This window comes from Bufo gargarizans, chromosome 9 (genome assembly GCF_014858855.1).
Source record: "Bufo gargarizans isolate SCDJY-AF-19 chromosome 9, ASM1485885v1, whole genome shotgun sequence".
In the NCBI taxonomy this organism is placed as follows: domain Eukaryota; kingdom Metazoa; phylum Chordata; class Amphibia; order Anura; family Bufonidae; genus Bufo; species Bufo gargarizans.
This window is the reverse complement of record NC_058088.1, coordinates 20177707-20199547: the sequence shown is the minus strand read 5'-3', so window position 1 is coordinate 20199547 and position 21841 is coordinate 20177707. Positions and strand designations below refer to the sequence as shown.

At 44.7% G+C, this 21841-nt stretch overlaps 1 protein-coding gene across 4 annotated transcripts; it reads left to right on the top strand.

Annotated features, from left to right (window-relative positions):
- The first annotated feature begins 114 nt into the window (after window positions 1–114).
- Window positions 115–21387, top strand: LOC122946821. 4 transcript variants are annotated; one of them, XM_044306667.1, is made up of 3 exons: window positions 115–240; window positions 17642–17755; window positions 19995–21387. In XM_044306667.1, exon 3 carries the CDS (start codon window positions 20017–20019, stop codon window positions 20998–21000), a length of 984 nt encoding a protein of 327 aa, XP_044162602.1. In that variant the 5' UTR covers window positions 115–240; window positions 17642–17755; window positions 19995–20016; the 3' UTR covers window positions 21001–21387. The 4 variants fall into 4 exon arrangements, with proteins under 4 accessions (XP_044162602.1, XP_044162605.1, XP_044162604.1 ...); XM_044306669.1 differs by having other exon boundaries at window positions 152–186; XM_044306668.1 differs by having other exon boundaries at window positions 227–342.
- The last annotated feature ends 454 nt before the right edge of the window (window positions 21388–21841 follow it).

The window sequence follows — 21841 nt, the reverse complement described above, 5'->3', positions numbered from 1 at the left end:
CCCTACAGGCTCCATCGCTTATGAGCGCCGTCTGGACTACAGTTCCCAGAAGGCCCAGTAAAGGTAGAGGGAGCGGTCAGATGACTTGCGAGAGCCAACCCCTGTGGTCGCTCAGTTTTGGCGGGCTGTGCGGAGCGCGCGGATGCTGTAGTCTCGTTCCATTAGAGATGTTTATCTCAGGGGGGTGTAAGTGACCCGAGGTGCTTGAGGCGTTTATTCTCTGTAGCCTGTGGTGTGGAAGTAAGTGTGAGGGGCGAACAGCTAAATCCCTGCTCCCTTTTGGTACCTGAGGTGAACTGGGCTGAGGAAAAGAATTTCTGGTTTGAAAAGATGGAAACCTCGGTAGCAGAAGCCGTTTGTTTTTCTTTTGATGTAGCAGAAAATTGTGTTAAAAGCTTAAAGGGACACTGACAGGGCCAATAAGCATATTGAGGTATATATATGGCAGTACAGGTCTTATAATGGGTATTACAATCATATACGTATCCCCCCTTTCCACATTATACATACAGTAAACTTTAAGTTTTATAACCTGCTCCAACGGTCTTCAATCTGCCCAAGGGGCGGCGTTTCACCTCTCTTGCGCCCAGCCAGCCTCCCCAACTGCCGCTTTGAAGCGCCGCCCAGCTCATCAATATTCAGTTTGCTGGGCGGCTTCTGCGGTCCCCGCTCTGAAGCGCTTTGCTTAACAGTGCCCTGCGCATGCGCCGGATCTTGTGAAGTCCGGTACAGTAAGCGCCGCCCAGCGAAGTGAATATTGATGAGCTGGGCGGCGCTTACTGTCCCCGACTTCACAAGATCCGGCGCATGCGCAGGGCACTGTTCAGAGCGGGGACCGCAGAAGCCGCCCAGCAAACTGAATATTCATGAGCTGGGCGGCGCTTCAAAGCGGCAGTTGGGGGAGGCTGGCTGGGCGCGAGAGAGGTGAAACGCCGCCCCTTGGGCAGATTGCAGACCGTTGGAGCAGGTTATAAAACTTAAAGTTTACTGTATGTATAATGTGGACAGGGGGGATACTTATGATTGTAATACCCATTATAAGACCTGTACTGCCATATATAGACCTCAATATGCTTATTGGCCCTGTCAGTGTCCCTTTAAAGGCTATGTACACCTCTAGAGGCTTTTTTATTTTATTTTTTTTTAAGATTGCATGTTTCTCATTTTTGGCAGCAAAAAAAACAAAACATTTTTTCAATTGGCCTTTATTAAAAATATTGAGCTGTTCTGTCACAAAGGACTAACTTTTTCTAGCTATGTGACTGGTACTTTCACTTTGTGACGGTCATCTAAGGGTGGGTTCACACTAGCCTTAGGGATTCTGTTATGGCTTTCCGTTACAACGTTGTTATAACGGAATCCATAGGAGGGAAGGACGGATCCGTTCTTCTGCCCATAGACTTGTAATATGACGGAATGCAAAACGGAAGCCTTTAACCACTTTAACCACTTCAGCCCCGCTAGGTGAAACCCCCTTCATGACCAGGCCACTTTTTACACTTCTGCACTACACTCCTTTCACCGTTTATCGCTCGGTCATGCAACTTACCACCCAAATGAATTTTACCTCCTTTTCTTCTCACTAATGGAGCTTTCATTTGGTGGTATTTTATTGCTGCTGACATTTTTACTTTTTTTGTTATTAATCAAAATGTAACGATTTTTTTGCAAAAAAATGACATTTTTCACTTTCAGCTGTGAAATTTTGCAAAAAAAACGACATCCATATATAAATTTTTAGCTAAATTTATAGTTCTACATGTCTTTGATAAAAAAAAAATCTTTGGGCAAAAAAAAAATGGTTTGGGTAAAAGTTATAGCATTTACAAACTATGGTACAAAAATGTGAATTTCCGCTTTTTGAAACGGCTCTGATTTTCTGAGCACCTGTCATGTTTCCTGAGGTTCTACAATGCCCAAACAGTAGAAAAACCCCACAAATGACCCCATTTCGGAAAGTAGACACCCTAAGGTATTCGCTGATGGGCATAGTGAGTTCATAGAACTTTTTATTTTTTGTCACAAGTTAGCGGAAAATGATGATGATTTTTTTTTTTTTTTTTTTTTCTTACAAAGTCTCATATTCCACTAACTTGCGACAAAAAATAAAAAATTCTAGGAACTCACCATGCCCCTCACAGAATACCTTGGGGTGTCTTCTTTCCAAAATGGGGTCACTTGTGGCGTAGTTATACTGCCCTGGCAATTTAGGGGCCCAAATGTGTGAGAAGAACTTTGCAATCAAAATGTGTAAGAAATGACCGGTGAAATCCGAAAGGTGCACTTTGGAATATGCGCCCCTTTGCCCACCTTGGCAGCAAAAAAGTGTCACACATGTGGTATCGCCGTACTCAGGAGAAGTTGGGGAATGTGTTTTGGGGTGTCATTTTACATATACCCATGCTGGGTGAGAGAAATATCTTGGCAAAAGACAACTTTTCCCATTTTTTTATACAAAGTTGGCATTTGACCAAGATATTTTTCTCACCCAGCATGGGTATATGTAAAATGACACCCCAAAACACATTGCCCAACTTCTCCTGAGTACGGCGATACCAGATGTGTCACACTTTTTTGCTGCCAAGGTGGGCAAAGGGGCACATATTCCAAAGTGCACCTTTCGGATTTTGCAGGGCATTTTTTACACATTTTGATTGCAAAGTTCTTCTCACACATTTGGGCCCCTAAATTGCCAGGGCAGTATAACTACGCCACAAGTGACCCCATTTTGGAAAGAAGACACCCCAAGGTATTCCGTGAAGGGCACGGCGAGTTCCTAGAATTTTTTATTTTTTGTCACAAGTTAGCGGAAAATGATGATTTTTTTATTTTTTCTCTTTTTTCCTTACAAAGTCTCATATTCCACTAACTTGCGACAAAAAATAAAAAATTCTAGGAACTCGCCATGCCCCTCACGGAATACCTTGGGGTGTCTTCTTTCCAAAATGGGGTCACTTGTGGCGTAGTTATACTGCCCTGGCAATTTAGGGGCCCAAATGTGTGAGAAGAACTTTGCAATCAAAATCTGTAAAAAAATGACCGGTGAAATCCGAAAGGTGCACTTTGGAATATGTGCCCCTTTGCCCACCTTGGCATCAAAAAAGTGTCACACATCTGGTATCGCCGTACTCAGGAGAAGTTGGGGAATGTGTTTTGGGCTGTCATTTTACATATACCCATGCTGGGTGAGAGAAATATCTTGGCAAAAGACAACTTTTCCCATTTTTTTATACAAAGTTGGCATTTGACCAAGATATTTTTCTCACCCAGCATGGGTATATGTAAAATGACACCCCAAAACACATTGCCCAACTTCTCCTGAGTACGGCGATACCAGATGTGTCACACTTTTTTGCTGCCAAGGTGGGCAAAGGGGCACATATTCCAAAGTGCACCTTTCGGATTTTGCAGGGCATTTTTTACACATTTTGATTGCAAAGTTCTTCTCACACATTTGGGCCCCTAAATTGCCAGGGCAGTATAACTACCCCACAAGTGACCCCATTTTGGAAAGAAGACACCCCAAGGTATTCCGTGAGGGGCATGGCGAGTTCCTAGAATTTTTTATTTTTTGTCGCAAGTTAGTGGAATATGAGACTTTGTAAGGAAAAAAGAAAAAAAAAGAAAAATCAGCATTTTCCGCTAAATTGTGACAAAAAATAAAAAATTCTAGGAACTCGCCGTGCCCCCCACGGAATACCTTGGGGTGTCTTCTTTCCAAAATGGGGTCACTTGTGGCATAGTTATACTGCCCTGGCAATTTAGGGGCCCAAATGTGTAAGAAGTACCTTGAAATCAAAATGTGTAAAAAATGGCCTGCGAAATCTGAAAGGTGCCCCTTTGCCCACCTTGGCTGCAAAAAAGTGTGACACATCTGGTATCGCCGTACTCAGGAGAAGTTGGGGAATGTGTTTTGGGGTGTCATTTTACATATACCCATGCTGGGTGAGAGAAATATCTTGGCAAAAGACAACTTTTCCCATTTTTTTATACAAAGTTGGCATTTGACCAAGATATTTCTCTCACCCAGCATGGGTATATGTAAAATGACACCCCAAAACACATTGCCCAACTTCTCCTGAGTACGGCGATACCAGATGTGTCACACTTTTTTGCAGCCTAGATGCGCAAAGGGGCCCAAATTCCTTTTAGGAGGGCATTTTTAGACATTTGGATCCCAGACTTCTTCTCATGCTTTAGGGCCCCTAAAAATCCAGGGCAGTATAAATACCCCACATGTGACCCCACTTTGGAAAGAAGACACCCCGAGGTATTCAATGAGGGGCATGGCGAGTTCCTAGAATTTTTTATTTTTTTGCATAAGTTAGCGGATATTGATTTTTTTTGTTTTTTTTCTCACAAAGTCTCACTTTCCGCTAACTTAGGACAAAAATTTCAATCTTTCATGGACTCAATATGCCCCTCACGGAATACCTTGGGGTGTCTTCTTTCCGAAATGGGGTCACATGTGGGGTATTTATACTGCCCTGGCTTTTTAGGGGCCCTAAAGCGTGAGAAGAAGTCTGGAATATAAATGTCTAAAAATGTTTACGCATTTGGATTCCGTGAGGGGTATGGTGCGTCCATGTGAGATTTTATTTTTTGACACAAGTTAGGGGAATATGAGACTTTGTAAGAAAAAACGAAAACAAAAACAGACAAAAAATTTCCACTAACTTGTGCCAAAAAAAATGGCTGAATGGAGCCTTACCAGGGGGGGAGTGATCAATGACAGGGGGGTGATCACCCATATAGACTCCCTGATCACCCCCCTGTCATTGATCACCCCCCCTGTAAGGCTCCATTCAGACATCCGCATGATTTTTTACGGATCCATGGATACATGTATCGGATCCACAGAACGCATGCGGACGTCTGAATGGAGCCTTACAGGGGGGTTATCAATGACAGGGGGTGATCAGGGTAATCAGGGTGATCACCCCCCTGTCACTGATCACCCCCCCTGTAAGGCTCCATTCAGACATCCGCATGATTTTTTACGGATCCATGGATACATGGATCGGATCCACAGAACGCATGCGGACGTCTGAATGGAGCCTTACAGGGGGGTTATCAATGACAGGGGGTGATCAGGGTAATCAGGGTAATCACCCCCCTGTCACTGATCACCCCCCCTGTAAGGCTCCATTCAGACATCCGCATGATTTTTTACGGATCCATGGATACATGGATCGGATCCACAGAACGCATGCGGACGTCTGAATGGAGCCTTACAGGGGGGTTATCAATGACAGGGGGTGATCAGGGTAATCACCCCCCTGTCACTGATCACCCCCCCTGTAAGGCTCCATTCAGACATCCGCATGATTTTTTACGGATCCATGGACACATGGATCGGATCCACAGAACGCATGCGGACGTCTGAATGGAGCCTTACAGGGGGGTTATCAATGACAGGGGGTGATCAGGGTAATCAGGGTGATCACCCCCCTGTCACTGATCACCCCCCCTGTAAGGCTCCATTCAGACATCCGCATGATTTTTTACGGATCCATGGATACATGTATCGGATCCACAGAACGCATGCGGACGTCTGAATGGAGCCTTACAGGGGGGTTATCAATGACAGGGGGTGATCAGGGTAATCAGGGTGATCACCCCCCTGTCACTGATTACCCCCCCTGTAAGGCTCCATTCAGACATCCGCATGATTTTTTACGGATCCATGGATACATGGATCGGATCCACAGAACGCATGCGGACGTCTGAATGGAGCCTTACAGGCGGGTTATCAATGACAGGGGGTGATCAGGGTAATCAGGGTGATCACCCCCCTGTCACTGATCACCCCCCCCTGTAAGGCTCCATTCAGACATCCGCATGATTTTTTACGGATCCATGGATACATGGATCGGATCCACAGAACGCATGCGGACGTCTGAATGGAGCCTTACAGGGGGGTTATCAATGACAGGGGGTGATCAGGGTAATCAGGGTGATCACCCCCCTGTCACTGATCACCCCCCCTGTAAGGCTCCATTCAGACGTCCGCATGATTTTTACGGATCCATGGATACATGGATCGGATCCGTAAAAATCATGCGGACGTCTGAATGGAGCCTGACAGGGGGGTGATCAATGACAGGGGGTGATCAGGGAGTGTATATGGGTGATCACCCGCCCGTCATTGATCACCCCCTGTAAGGCTCCATTCAGACGTCCGCATGTGTTTTGCGGATCCGATCCATGTATCCATGGATCCGTAAAAATCATGCGGACGTCTGAATGGAGCCTTACAGGGGGGGTGATCAGTGACAGGGGGGTGATCAATGACAGGGGGTGATCAGGGAGTGTATATGGGTGATCACCCGCCTGTCATTGATCACCCCCCTGTAAGGCTCCATTCAGACTTCCGCATGATTTTTACGGATCCATGGATACATGGATTGGATCCGTAAAAATCATGCGGACGTCTGAACGGAGCCTGACAGGGGGGTGATCAATGACAGGGGGGTGATCAATGACAGGGGGGTGATCAATGACAGGGGGGTGATCAATGACAGGGGGGTGATCAATGACAGGGGGGTGATCAATGACAGGGGGGTGATCAATGACAGGGGGGTGATCAATGACAGGGGGGTGATCAATGACAGGGGGGTGATCAATGACAGGGGGGTGATCAATGACAGGGGGGTGATCAGGGAGTTTATATGGGGTGATCATGGGTGATCAGGGGTTTATAAGGGGTTAATAAGTGACGGGGGGGGGGGGGGGGGTGTAGTGTAGTGTGGTGTTTGGTGCGACTGTACTTACCTACCTGAGTCCTCTGGTGGTCGATCCTAACAAAGGGGACCACCAGAGGACCAGGTAGGAGGTATATTAGACGCTGTTATGAAAACAGCGTCTAATATACCTGTTAGGGGTTAAAAAATTCGGATCTCCAGCCTGCCAGCGAGCGATCGCCGCTGGCAGGCTGGAGATCCACTCGCTTACCTTCAGTTCCTGTGAGCGCGCGCGCCTGTGTGCGCGCGTTCACAGGAAATCTCGCGTATCGCGAGATGACGCGTATATGCGTGACTGTGCGCATGCGTGACTGTGCGCAGCCCTGCCACCTCCGGAACGCACATGTGCGTTAGGCGGTCCGGAGGTGGTTAACCCCGCTAGCTAAAACCACCTTCATGACCAGAGCACTTTTTACACTTCGGCACTACACTACTTTCACCGTTTATCGCTCGGTCATGCAACTTGCCACCCAAATGAATTTTACCTCCTTTCCTTCTCACTAATAGAGCTTTCATTTGGTGGTATTTTTTTGCTGCTGACATTTTTACTTTTTTTTTGTTATTAATCGAAATTTAACGATTTTTTTTGCAAAAAAAATGACATTTTTCACTTTCAGCTGTAAAATTTTGCAAAAAAAAACATCCATATATAAATTTTTCGCTAAATTTATAGTTCTACATGTCTTTGATAAAAAATAAATGTTTGGGCAAAAAAAAATGGTTTGGGTAAAAGTTATAGCATTTACAAACTAAGGTACAAAAATGTGAATTTCCGCTTTTTGAAGCAGCTCTGACTTTCTGAGCACCTGTCATGATTCCTGAGGTTCTACAATGCCCAGACAGTAGAAAAACCCCACAAATTACCCCATTTCGGAAAGTAGACACCCTAAGGTATTCGCTGATGGGCATAGTGAGTTCATAGAACTTTTTATTTTTTGTCACAAGTTAGCGGAAAATGATGATTTTTTTTATTTTATTTTTTTCTTACAAAGTCTCATATTCCACTAACTTGCGACAAAAAATAAAAAATTCTAGGAACTCGCCATGCCCCTCACGGATTACCTTGGGGTGTCTTCTTTCCAAAATGGGGTCACTTGTGGCGTAGTTATACTGCCCTGGCAATTTAGGGGCCCAAATGTGTGAGAAGTACTTTGCAATCAAAATGTGTAAAAAATGCCCTGCGAAATCCAAAAGGTGCACTTTGGAATATGTGCCCCTTTGCCCACCTTGGCTGCAATAAAGTGTCACACATCTGGCATCGCCGTACTCAGGAGAAGTTGGGGAATGTGTTTTGGGGTGTCATTTTACATATACCCATGCTGGGTGAGAGAAATATCTTGGCAAAAGACAACTTTTCCAATTTTTTTATACAAAGTTGGCATTTGACCAAGATATTTTTCTCACCCAGCATGGGTATATGTAAAATGACACCCCAAAACACATTCCCCAACTTCTCCTGAGTACGGCGATACCAGATGTGTCACACTTTTTTGCAGCCAAGGTGGGCAAAGGGGCACATATTCCAAAGTGCACCTTTCGGATTTTGCAGGGCATTTTTTACACATTTTGATTGCAAAGTTCTTCTCACACATTTGGGCCCCTAAATTGCCAGGGCAGTATAACTACCCCACAAGTGACCCCATTTTGGAAAGAAGACACCCCAAGGTATTCCGTGAGGGGCATGGCGAGTTCCTAGAATTTTTTATTTTTTGTCGCAAGTTAGTGGAATATGAGACTTTGTAAGGAAAAAAGAAAAAAAAAGAAAAATCAGCATTTTCCGCTAAATTGTGACAAAAAATAAAAAATTCTAGGAACTCGCCGTGCCCCCCACGGAATACCTTGGGGTGTCTTCTTTCCAAAATGGGGTCACTTGTGGCATAGTTATACTGCCCTGGCAATTTAGGGGCCCAAATGTGTAAGAAGTACCTTGAAATCAAAATGTGTAAAAAATGGCCTGCGAAATCTGAAAGGTGCCCCTTTGCCCACCTTGGCTGCAAAAAAGTGTGACACATCTGGTATCGCCGTACTCAGGAGAAGTTGGGGAATGTGTTTTGGGGTGTCATTTTACATATACCCATGCTGGGTGAGAGAAATATCTTGGCAAAAGACAACTTTTCCCATTTTTTTATACAAAGTTGGCATTTGACCAAGATATTTCTCTCACCCAGCATGGGTATATGTAAAATGACACCCCAAAACACATTCCCCAACTTCTCCTGAGTACGGCGATACCAGATGTGTCACACTTTTTTGCAGCCTAGATGCGCAAAGGGGCCCAAATTCCTTTTAGGAGGGCATTTTTAGACATTTGGATCCCAGACTTCTTCTCATGCTTTAGGGCCCCTAAAAATCCAGGGCAGTATAAATACCCCACATGTGACCCCACTTTGGAAAGAAGACACCCCGAGGTATTCAATGAGGGGCATGGCGAGTTCCTAGAATTTTTTATTTTTTTGCATAAGTTAGCGGATATTGATTTTTTTTGTTTTTTTTCTCACAAAGTCTCACTTTCCGCTAACTTAGGACAAAAATTTCAATCTTTCATGGACTCAATATGCCCCTCACGGAATACCTTGGGGTGTCTTCTTTCCGAAATGGGGTCACATGTGGGGTATTTATACTGCCCTGGCTTTTTAGGGGCCCTAAAGCGTGAGAAGAAGTCTGGAATATAAATGTCTAAAAATGTTTACGCATTTGGATTCCGTGAGGGGTATGGTGCGTCCATGTGAGATTTTATTTTTTGACACAAGTTAGGGGAATATGAGACTTTGTAAGAAAAAACGAAAACAAAAACAGACAAAAAATTTCCACTAACTTGTGCCAAAAAAAATGGCTGAATGGAGCCTTACCAGGGGGGGAGTGATCAATGACAGGGGGGTGATCACCCATATAGACTCCCTGATCACCCCCCTGTCATTGATCACCCCCCCTGTAAGGCTCCATTCAGACATCCTTATGATTTTTTACGGATCCATGGATACATGTATCGGATCCACAGAACGCATGCGGACGTCTGAATGGAGCCTTACAGGGGGGTTATCAATGACAGGGGGTGATCAGGGTAATCAGGGTGATCACCCCCCTGTCACTGATCACCCCCCCTGTAAGGCTCCATTCAGACATCCGCATGATTTTTTACGGATCCATGGATACATGGATCGGATCCACAGAACGCATGCGGACGTCTGAATGGAGCCTTACAGGGGGGTTATCAATGACAGGGGGTGATCAGGGTAATCAGGGTAATCACCCCCCTGTCACTGATCACCCCCCCTGTAAGGCTCCATTCAGACATCCGCATGATTTTTTACGGATCCATGGATACATGGATCGGATCCACAGAACGCATGCGGACGTCTGAATGGAGCCTTACAGGGGGGTTATCAATGACAGGGGGTGATCAGGGTAATCAGGGTGATCACCCCCCTGTCACTGATCACCCCCCCTGTAAGGCTCCATTCAGACATCCGCATGATTTTTTACGGATCCATGGATACATGTATCGGATCCACAGAACGCATGCGGACGTCTGAATGGAGCCTTACAGGGGGGTTATCAATGACAGGGGGTGATCAGGGTAATCAGGGTGATCACCCCCCTGTCACTGATCACCCCCCCTGTAAGGCTCCATTCAGACATCCGCATGATTTTTTACGGATCCATGGATACATGGATCGGATCCACAGAACGCATGCGGACGTCTGAATGGAGCCTTACAGGCGGGTTATCAATGACAGGGGGTGATCAGGGTAATCAGGGTGATCACCCCCCTGTCACTGATCACCCCCCCCTGTAAGGCTCCATTCAGACATCCGCATGATTTTTTACGGATCCATGGATACATGGATCGGATCCACAGAACGCATGCGGACGTCTGAATGGAGCCTTACAGGGGGGTTATCAATGACAGGGGGTGATCAGGGTAATCAGGGTGATCACCCCCCTGTCACTGATCACCCCCCCTGTAAGGCTCCATTCAGACGTCCGCATGATTTTTACGGATCCATGGATACATGGATCGGATCCGTAAAAATCATGCGGACGTCTGAATGGAGCCTGACAGGGGGGTGATCAATGACAGGGAGTGTATATGGGTGATCACCCGCCCGTCATTGATCACCCCCTGTAAGGCTCCATTCAGACGTCCGCATGTGTTTTGCGGATCCGATCCATGTATCCATGGATCCGTAAAAATCATGCGGACGTCTGAATGGAGCCTTACAGGGGGGGTGATCAGTGACAGGGGGGTGATCAATGACAGGGGGTGATCAGGGAGTGTATATGGGTGATCACCCGCCTGTCATTGATCACCCCCCTGTAAGGCTCCATTCAGACTTCCGCATGATTTTTACGGATCCATGGATACATGGATTGGATCCGTAAAAATCATGCGGACGTCTGAACGGAGCCTGACAGGGGGGTGATCAATGACAGGGCGGTGATCAATGACAGGGGGGTGATCAGGGAGTTTATATGGGGTGATCATGGGTGATCAGGGGTTTATAAGGGGTTAATAAGTGACGGGGGGGGGGGGGGTGTAGTGTAGTGTGGTGTTTGGTGCGACTGTACTTACCTACCTGAGTCCTCTGGTGGTCGATCCTAACAAAGGGGACCACCAGAGGACCAGGTAGGAGGTATATTAGACGCTGTTATGAAAACAGCGTCTAATATACCTGTTAGGGGTTAAAAAATTCGGATCTCCAGCCTGCCAGCGAGCGATCGCCGCTGGCAGGCTGGAGATCCACTCGCTTACCTTCAGTTCCTGTGAGCGCGCGCGCCTGTGTGCGCGCGTTCACAGGAAATCTCGCGTATCGCGAGATGACGCGTATATGCGTGACTGTGCGCATGCGTGACTGTGCGCAGCCCTGCCACCTCCGGAACGCACATGTGCGTTAGGCGGTCCGGAGGTGGTTAACCCCGCTAGCTAAAACCACCTTCATGACCAGAGCACTTTTTACACTTCGGCACTACACTACTTTCACCGTTTATCGCTCGGTCATGCAACTTGCCACCCAAATGAATTTTACCTCCTTTCCTTCTCACTAATAGAGCTTTCATTTGGTGGTATTTTTTTGCTGCTGACATTTTTACTTTTTTTTTGTTATTAATCGAAATTTAACGATTTTTTTGCAAAAAAAATGACATTTTTCACTTTCAGCTGTAAAATTTTGCAAAAAAAACATCCATATATAAATTTTTCGCTAAATTTATAGTTCTACATGTCTTTGATAAAAAATAAATGTTTGGGCAAAAAAAAATGGTTTGGGTAAAAGTTATAGCATTTACAAACTAAGGTACAAAAATGTGAATTTCCGCTTTTTGAAGCAGCTCTGACTTTCTGAGCACCTGTCATGATTCCTGAGGTTCTACAATGCCCAGACAGTAGAAAAACCCCACAAATTACCCCATTTCGGAAAGTAGACACCCTAAGGTATTCGCTGATGGGCATAGTGAGTTCATAGAACTTTTTATTTTTTGTCACAAGTTAGCGGAAAATGATGATTTTTTTTATTTTATTTTTTTCTTACAAAGTCTCATATTCCACTAACTTGCGACAAAAAATAAAAAATTCTAGGAACTCGCCATGCCCCTCACGGATTACCTTGGGGTGTCTTCTTTCCAAAATGGGGTCACTTGTGGCGTAGTTATACTGCCCTGGCAATTTAGGGGCCCAAATGTGTGAGAAGTACTTTGCAATCAAAATGTGTAAAAAATGCCCTGCGAAATCCAAAAGGTGCACTTTGGAATATGTGCCCCTTTGCCCACCTTGGCTGCAATAAAGTGTCACACATCTGGCATCGCCGTACTCAGGAGAAGTTGGGGAATGTGTTTTGGGGTGTCATTTTACATATACCCATGCTGGGTGAGAGAAATATCTTGGCAAAAGACAACTTTTCCAATTTTTTTATACAAAGTTGGCATTTGACCAAGATATTTTTCTCACCCAGCATGGGTATATGTAAAATGACACCCCAAAACACATTCCCCAACTTCTCCTGAGTACGGCGATACCAGATGTGTCACACTTTTTTGCAGCAAAGGGGCACATATTCCAAAGAGCACCTTTCGGATTTCGCAGGCCATTTTTTACACATTTTGATTGCAAAGTACTTCTCACACATTTGGGCCCCTAAATTGCCAGGGCAGTATAACTACGCCACAAGTGACCCCATTTTGGAAAGAAGACACCCCAAGGTATTCCGTGAGGGGCACGGCGAGTTCCTAGAATTTTTTGTTTGGTCACAAGTTAGCGGAAAATGATTTATTTTATTTTTTTTCCTTACAAAGTCTCATATTCCACTAACTTGCGACAAAAAATAAAAAATTCTAGGAACTCGCCGTGCCCCTCACGGAATACCTTCCGCATGTGTTTTGCGGATCCGATCCATGTATCACTGGATCCGTAAAAATCATACGGACCTCTGAATGGAGCCTTACAGGGGGGTGATCAGGGAGTTTATATGGGGTGATCAGTGGTTCATAAGGGGTTAATAAGTGACAGGGGGGGGGGGGGGTGTAGTGTTTTGTGGTACTTTACACAGCTACCTGTGTCCTCTGGTCGATCCAAACAAAAGGGACCACCAGAGGACCAGGTATATTAGACGCTGTTATCAAAACAGCGTCTAATATACCTGTTAGGGGTTAAAAAAATCACATCTCCAGCCTGCCAGCGAGCGATCGCCGCTGGCAGGCTGGAGATCCACTCGCTTACCTTCCGTTCCTGTGAGCGCGCGCGCCTGTTCACAGGAAATCCCGCCTCTCGCGAGATGACGCATATATGCGTGACTCTGCGCAGAGCTGCCACCTCCGGACCGCACATCTGCGTTAGGCGGTCCGGAGGTGGTTAAAAAGGCATTTAGTTTGTTTTCCGTCCTAATAGAAGTCTAGGGGAATCAAAACTGATCCTGTCGACAGGACTTTGTTTTCCGTCTTGCATAACGGGACCCAGATGGATCGGTTATGCTTTCCCATAGACTTTTATTAGGACGGAAAGCAAACTGAATGCCTTTTTAAAGGCTTCCGTTTTGCATTCCGTCATATTACAAGTCTATGGGCAGAAGAACGGATCAGTCTTATGGATTCCATTATTTTCTGTTATAACTGAAAGCCATAACGGAATTCCTAACGCTAGTGTGAACCCACCCTAAATAACCCTTATCTCTAAACTGAGCTATAATGAGTGTTTAGGAGGTCAGAGATAAGGAGTCCATCTACTTCTGGGCTGGTGGAAAAGACATAAAATCTGAAGGGTGCTTCTAGAGCATGTCACTGCTATGTACAGTCAAAGGACGCCATCTTTTTAATAACTACTCATTTCTATGGTTATGACCACCCTGCATTCCCACAGCACTGGTCGTGCTTGCACACTGAAGGAAAAAGTGCTAGGCTATGCTCACTCTAAGTAGGGGTGGGTGGTATAGGCGATATGAATTTGGGCCACGATATGGATTTTCGCCATATCGCCGGACCGCGATATGATCATTTTCTCCTGAGCTGGCACAGCGGAGGGAGGAGGAGGGAGTCCCTCCCTCCCCACTGTGCGCGGCTGCCGCTGAAGACCAATGAGGACAGATTAGGAGGAGGAGGGGAGGGACTGTGGCCACTGCGCCACCAATGAATGTGCCGGCCATATCCCACAGGGTCCCCCTCCTCCTCCCCATCATTGGTGGCAGTTTGCAGTTCCGATCGGAGCCCCAGCAGTGTAATGCTGGGGCTCCGATCGGTTACCATGGCAGCCAGGAGTCACGCTACTGAAGTCCTGGCTGCCATGGTATGTTAGTGAGCAGAGAGCAGCATCATACTCGCGTGCGCTGTGGTCGCTCCTTCTTGTGTCTGTGCGGCGGATTGCTAATGCTTACAGCATTAGCAATGCGCCGCACAGACCTATGAGAAGGAGCGGCCACAGCGCACGTGAGTATGATGCTGCTCTCTGCTCACTAACATACCATGGCAGCCAGGACTTCAGTAGCGTGACTCCTGGCTGCCATGGTAACCGATCGGAGCCCCAGCATTACACTGCTGGGGCTCCAATCGGAACTGCAAACTGCCACCAATGATGGAGGGGGGACCCTGTGCCCACTGCCACCAATGATCAATACTGGGGGGGGGGGTTACCAGAGGGGGCAGATCAGAGGCTGGGGGGGGGGGCAGATCAGAGGCTGGGGGGGGCAGATCAGAGGCTGGGGGGGGGGGGGCAGATCAGAGGCTGGGGGGGGGGGGGCAGATCAGAGGCTGGGGGGGGGGCAGATCAGAGGCTGGGGGGGGGGCAGATCAGAGGCTGGGGGGGGGCACAGGAGAGGCTGGCGCCGTGCGCGTCTGTATTCGGCGCAGTGACTGTCTGACCGCTCCCTGCGCCATCTGTTCCTAGGAGCACTCTGACTCTAATCGGTGCAGGCGCAGTGGAGATGCCGGCGCAGGGAGCGTTCAGACAGTCACTGCGCCTCCGCCGAATACAGACGCGCACTGCGCAGGCGCGAGAATTTGTCCGCTGGCTCAGAGGGAGGATCGGATTCCAGAGGAGATGGGCGGGCTGGAGGGACGCACTGGGCGGCATTTTGTGAAGGTAGACGGAGCCTCTAGGTGCTGAAGACGCCCGCATAGCACCTAGAGGCTCATTAGCATATCCATATAAGTTTGTTTTTTTAGCGAAACGGCTGCACAAAAAGCTAAAGTTTTTTTCCATTCTCTTCCATGGTAAATACACTGACGAGCAAAAGGGTAACAATGTTTAGAACTTTTGACTTTCAGGCTCCATTTCTCACCTACAGCTTTAAAGGGGTATTCCCACTTCATTAAATAGGCTTTTACTAATTCATTTCCCCCCACTGAACATTTCTTATATATGTAATTTACAAAAACTTACCGTTCATCCTAAATAAGGTCCTATTAGAACCCTGTGTTTACTCTGGTGTCCCATGGATACCGTCTCATCTCGCCGGCCGCATCCATGTGCCGCGCCTGCGCACCACAGCCTAAGATATTCATCGGCCGGCCTCTCCAGTAATACGTGAACGCACACGTCCGCGCATGCGCAGTATATCCAGCGCATCTGAGATAGAGCTGCGCGGGCATCCGAACAGTTCGGGCGAGTGAGCGGACGGACGTCGGAGGAACGGGATACTATTTCCTAAAAGGTAAGTATAATATCTACTGGCCCACTAATCCACCAACGATTATTGAATATGGGGCAATAAAGGGGGTTCATCGTGAATTCAAAGGGGGCATTTTTATGTACACTGGGGGCAACTCTATAAATTGTATGGACACTGGGGGCAACTCTATGAATTGTATGGACACTGGGGGCAACTCTATGAATTTTATGGACACTGGTGGCCAACTAGATGAATTGTATGGACACTGGTGGCCAGCTATATGAATTTTATGGACCCTGGTGGCCAGCTATATGAATTTTATGGACCCTGGTGGCCAGCTATATGAATTTTATGGACCCTGGTGGCCAGCTATATGAATTGTATGGACACTGGTGGCCAGCTATATGAATTGTATGGACACTGGTGGCCAGCTATATGAATTGTATGGACACTGGTGGCCAGCTATATGAATTGTATGGACACTGGTGGCCAGCTATATGAATTGTATGGACACTGGTGGCCAGCTATATGAATTGTATGGACACTGGTGGCCAGCTATATGAATTGTATGGACACTGGTGGCCAGCTATATGAATTGTATGGACACTGGTGGCCAGCTATATGAATTGTATGGACACTGGTGGCCAGCTATATGAATTGTATGGACACTGGTGGCCAGCTATATGAATTGTATGGACACTGGTGGCCAGCTATATGAATTGTATGGACACTGGTGGCCAGCTATATGAATTGTATGGACACTGGTGGCCAGCTATATGAATTGTATGGACACTGGTGGCCAGCTATATGAATTGTATGGACACTGGTGGCCAGCTATATGAATTGTATGGACACTGGTGGCCAGCTATATGAATTGTATGGACACTGGTGGCCAGCTATATGAATTGTATGGACACTGGTGGCCAGCTATATGAATTGTATGGACACTGGTGGCCAGCTATATGAATTGTATGGACACTGGTGGCCAGCTATATGAATTGTATGGACACTGGTGGCCAGCTATATGAATTGTATGGACACTGGTGGCCAGCTATATGAATTGTATGGACACTGGTGGCCAGCTATATGAATTGTATGGACACTGGTGGCCAGCTATATGAATTGTATGGACACTGGTGGCCAGCTATATGAATTGTATGGACACTGGTGGCCAGCTATATGAATTGTATGGACACTGGTGGCCAGCTATATGAATTGTATGGACACTGGTGGCCAGCTATATGAATTGTATGGACACTGGGGGCAACTATGTAGCTAATTTCTGCACACAGATTGGCTGACAATATGAGTATGAGGGTCATTGAAAAACGCACTTTATTTTTTGGACACAAAGGGGACACATTTACCTAATTTACTGACCGTGTCTGACAAATTGTATTGTAGGGGCAATGAAAGACAACACTATTGTGTTGAACAAAGGGGACACATTTACCTAATTCCGGGACACACAGGGATGATTACAATAGGTGTGGCACAGGGGACAGTAATTTTGACATCAATATAGGGACACACAGGGGACCACTGTATGATATGGATAGACACAGGGGACCACTGTATGGGATGTATGGACAAAGGGGACCAGTGTATGGGATGTAGGGACTCAGGGGACCACTGTATAATATGGATGGCCAACGGGGACAATTATGCAGTAAAATAGACACTGTGGACTATTCAATTGTATGCAGAGATTTTTGGGACAATTTTATGTATTGTATGCTGTGTGTTAGTACAATGAAAATTGTTTGGTAAATAAAATTTGACATTTATTGTATTTATCTAATACAGTACCACAGTGATTTCTAATTCGTTTCACGAGTGTCGTCAAGGTCTTTCGTGAAACCAATCAACTAACTGACATCGGTTGACCAAAGAATTCTTACGGTTGCCTGCTTTTGAAAGGTAAAGGATTATTAGTTTTGTAACACCTATTTCTCATGTATTCCTCGTTTGTATTGCGATCCTCAATGGTGCATTTAAAAAAGCATGTGCTTAGTTGAGTGCCCATTATACCTCACGGATGTAGAACAATTTATTTCAATGCTTCCTGAAATCCAGAGATGCAGAACAGAAGCATGTAACAGAACCGTATAGAAGCACTAAGGAGTGATTCCGTGGGGTTTTGTCCCGTACTTCCGTTCAGCCACAAAGAGAAAATATTAAAATCTGATATTTTTTATGAATTGACCAATGTTCGTTATGGGTGTACGATCTGCTGCAGCTGCCAAAATTGTTTGTGTATGATAGCACGCAATTTTCAGGTTGTAGCAAGGCCACGGGACGCATATGGTTGTGTGTAGGAGCCATAATTAATACTACTGAACTTTCATATATTTGATAAAAATATGGATAATCAGTATTAGGGCGGCTTCACACGGGCGTAAGGCTCCCGTGCGCGTATTGCGGATCTGCACTATACGTGTAGTGGTCTGTAGCCCTTACGCATCACAGATGCCGACCCATTCAATTGGGCGGCAAATCCTGATATGCGGAACGGGAGGACAAAAGGAACACTACTCAATCACTACGGAGTGCTTTCTTTGGTTCAGTTACGTCCTTCCGTACCGCAAAAAGATAGAGCATCCAAAATTTCTTTGCTGAATGGACGGATTGCGGACCCATTCAAATAAATGGGGCAGTGATAACCTTGCGGCTTCCGGATGGTATGTGCCCTGCGGCCCGCAATTCACAAGGCACGGGCAACATAGGCCCGTTTGAAGCCGCCCTTAGGCTTCATGTAAACTATAATTGTGTTTGGTATACATCCGAGCTGTATTTTTGGCATCTTGGCGGCGGAACCATTCACTTCGATAGGGCCATAAATGAATGCGCACAACACTGTTTGTGCTGTCCGCATCCTTTGATCCATTTTACAATTTTCATTTGAAAAATTTTAAATTTATATTATTGGCATTTAAAAATATCAGTATATTGGAATATATATATTATATATATATATATATATATATATATATATATATATATATATATATTATAAATATATATATATATATATATATATATATATATATATATATATATATATATATATATATATATATATTTTTTTTTTTTATTAGCTGTCTGTGCCATTCTGCACATTGAGGAACACATGGACGACTTCTGTGTTTTGCAGATCTAGAATTTACAGACTGCAAATTGCACAGCAGTAGTGTGTATGTAGCCTTTGTGAAATACAAATTACCATGGTTTGTATTCGATTTGTCAATCGGTAAATCAAATTCAGTTTTTTTTCAATTATGATACAGCTATCTACATGATGGCATACAATAAAACTCCATTCAGACATCTGAAATTCTGTTATGCATTTTTAGCAACTAAATAGCGTACACATTCGTTTCTACGGGGCCACATCATGTGCACCCCCGAAACGTAGTTGCAGACCCGCACTTCCGGTTACGCAGTTCATTTTCTGAAAAAAAAGTCTTACTCTTTACAGCAACTTTGGACAGGAATAGGCATATTCTATGCATTGTTGGCAATGTGCGGTCTGCAACCTGCGGATAGCACATTACCAATGTCAGTGTTTTGTGGATCCACGGACCCATGGATCGGCTAAATACTTACCGACGTGTGAATGTGGTCTAAGGCACCATTCACAAGTCTAATATTTGTTTTAGAGATCCACGGATAGGAAAAACACTGACATTGGCAATGTGCATTACGCAACTTGACGATACTGTGTAGAACATGCCTCCTTCTCTCCGCAATTTTGGACAAACGTAGGTAATGCTCTAATTATTTCTGGTAAAGCAATTACAGACAAGGAATTGCAGGTCCACAACTCCGTCTCCGGGCTGTACATCATGTGGCCTCATACAAAAGAATAGGTCTGCAATTGTTTGCTGCAAAATGCGGAGTACACTTGAGGTCATGTCAACGGGGCAATAATAGGTCATTTTTTACAACATGAAACAGAGCACTGTCTAAGTAAATTTAGGCATGATAGGATATGTACTTCTGCAAAAGGTATAGGGGCGCACTTTGCCCATCCATTGTCAAGTGGGTAATAATGATATCAATATGCCTTCATTACTTTAAACTGATATACATAATCATATTTTGATTAATTGTATAAGAAATTTTACTAAATTTTTTTATTTTTTTTTCTACATTATAGATAAATTCAAAAATCAAAAACCATGCCTTCTTGTATAATAAAGGGTTGTAGAAACACCCGGAGGGACAAAGGGAAAAATATAATAATGCATGTTTTTCCTAAAGATCGTGGGATTATCCGTAAATGGATTGAACAGGCACCGGATCATTTTCCCAATATTGAAGAATGGGTAGAAAAAATATTTGACTCAAAAAAAATCCATGACAATTACCGATTGTGCTCTAAACACTTTGATTTTTATGCTTACGAAGAAGGTGTTTTACAGAAAAAATTACGTCGAAACGCGATTCCAACCATTTTTCCACCAATACCTGACAGTACCAGTTCTTCAGAGACATATGCAGGGACAGTAGAAGAAAGGCAGTCTAGCTCTGAATCATTCACGAGTTCAGTCTCACGATCATCTACGCCTTCTGCAAATATTTCTGGTACTCAAGATGAAGCTTTAACAGTGCCCATCTTACAGACTATGCCATCTGTGAAAAGGAGGCCTAAGAAAAGAAAGGTGTCTAATATGCCTCCAATTCAAGTTAGTTCAGATGCAGGAACATCTACAGGTAACATGATATTTACCAGCGAAATGAATTTGCTGGGAAGCACTATACCATTGAATCTTCCGTTGACAGCTACTGTAACTGATATGGATGTACAAATTGCTCCTCCCCGTCAACCCCAAAAAATGGACAAATCGACCAATACAGATTTGTATTGGTCCAAATATTATACATTTGTTTTGGATACAAGTTTGGTGAAAAAAGCCAATATCGGTATACAAACTAAAAAAATAATTCGACGGCAACGAGGAACACAGTGCCGTTTATTGTTGGACACGATCAAATTTCGAAAGGCACCCGTCTCTTTATTGAGTAAGAGAATAAAAATACCAGAAAACAAAAAGACAGCAGAAATTGATAAACCTGACTTGGAGGAAACTGAATGTTCTGAAAATGAGGACAGCGAACTCAGTATATTAGAAAAGGTCAAAGTCAAACCAATCAGACACTAGCAATAATGAATCCCTCCCTGAATCCATAGACCAATCGCCTGGTATTTTATCTTCGACACCATTGTGTGCTGCAAAAAATTCAAAGAGATTAGAAATCACTAATTTGTCACCTTTCAAAAAACCGAATACCAGACTTTGTAATAAAATTCAGCTGGTAAAAGAACAGGATATTGCGCTAGAAGCAGAAGAGGACCCACAGTTTTCTTTGGGTGAACATTCGGAGTCAGAAGGAGAGGAGGATGAAGATTTATCAGCCTATATTGATGACTTGGATGATGAGTTAATTAATAAATATAATAAGTTGAACAAGTATTAAAAAATAATTAAAATCCCTTTATTTGTATCTTTCATGAATGTACCGTAATTTTGGAGAAATAAAAACCAAAGAGTAACATATGTGATAACTGAACATACTTCGGTTTTCTATAATCAATAGTTCTTCCGTATTTGATTGTTTGGGTAATCATTGCTGTCACCAGAGTTTCTTGATAGAGACATCGAGAAATAAATTCTGTGTTTTGGGTAACGCGTGACTTTTTCGAGCAGGAAATGCTCCAAGACTTCCAACTCCAAGCAACATATTGATTCTGTCACCGATGTCATGGCGGTACAATTATGACATTTACACCACGTCACATTATTCAGACGTTTTTCTGGGTCCGGTTCAGGTCCTGGACGTTCTTCACCTGGAGCCCATATAGGGTCAGTTTGAAAGCAATAATCTGGTCCTGGATGTAAAGCCTTTGCTTTTTTTTTTTCATTCTGCTAAGTAATTCTTGCAGTTCCTTTTTATATGAAAGAAAATTATATAAAAGTATAAGGAATATTGGTAAGTCGTAAA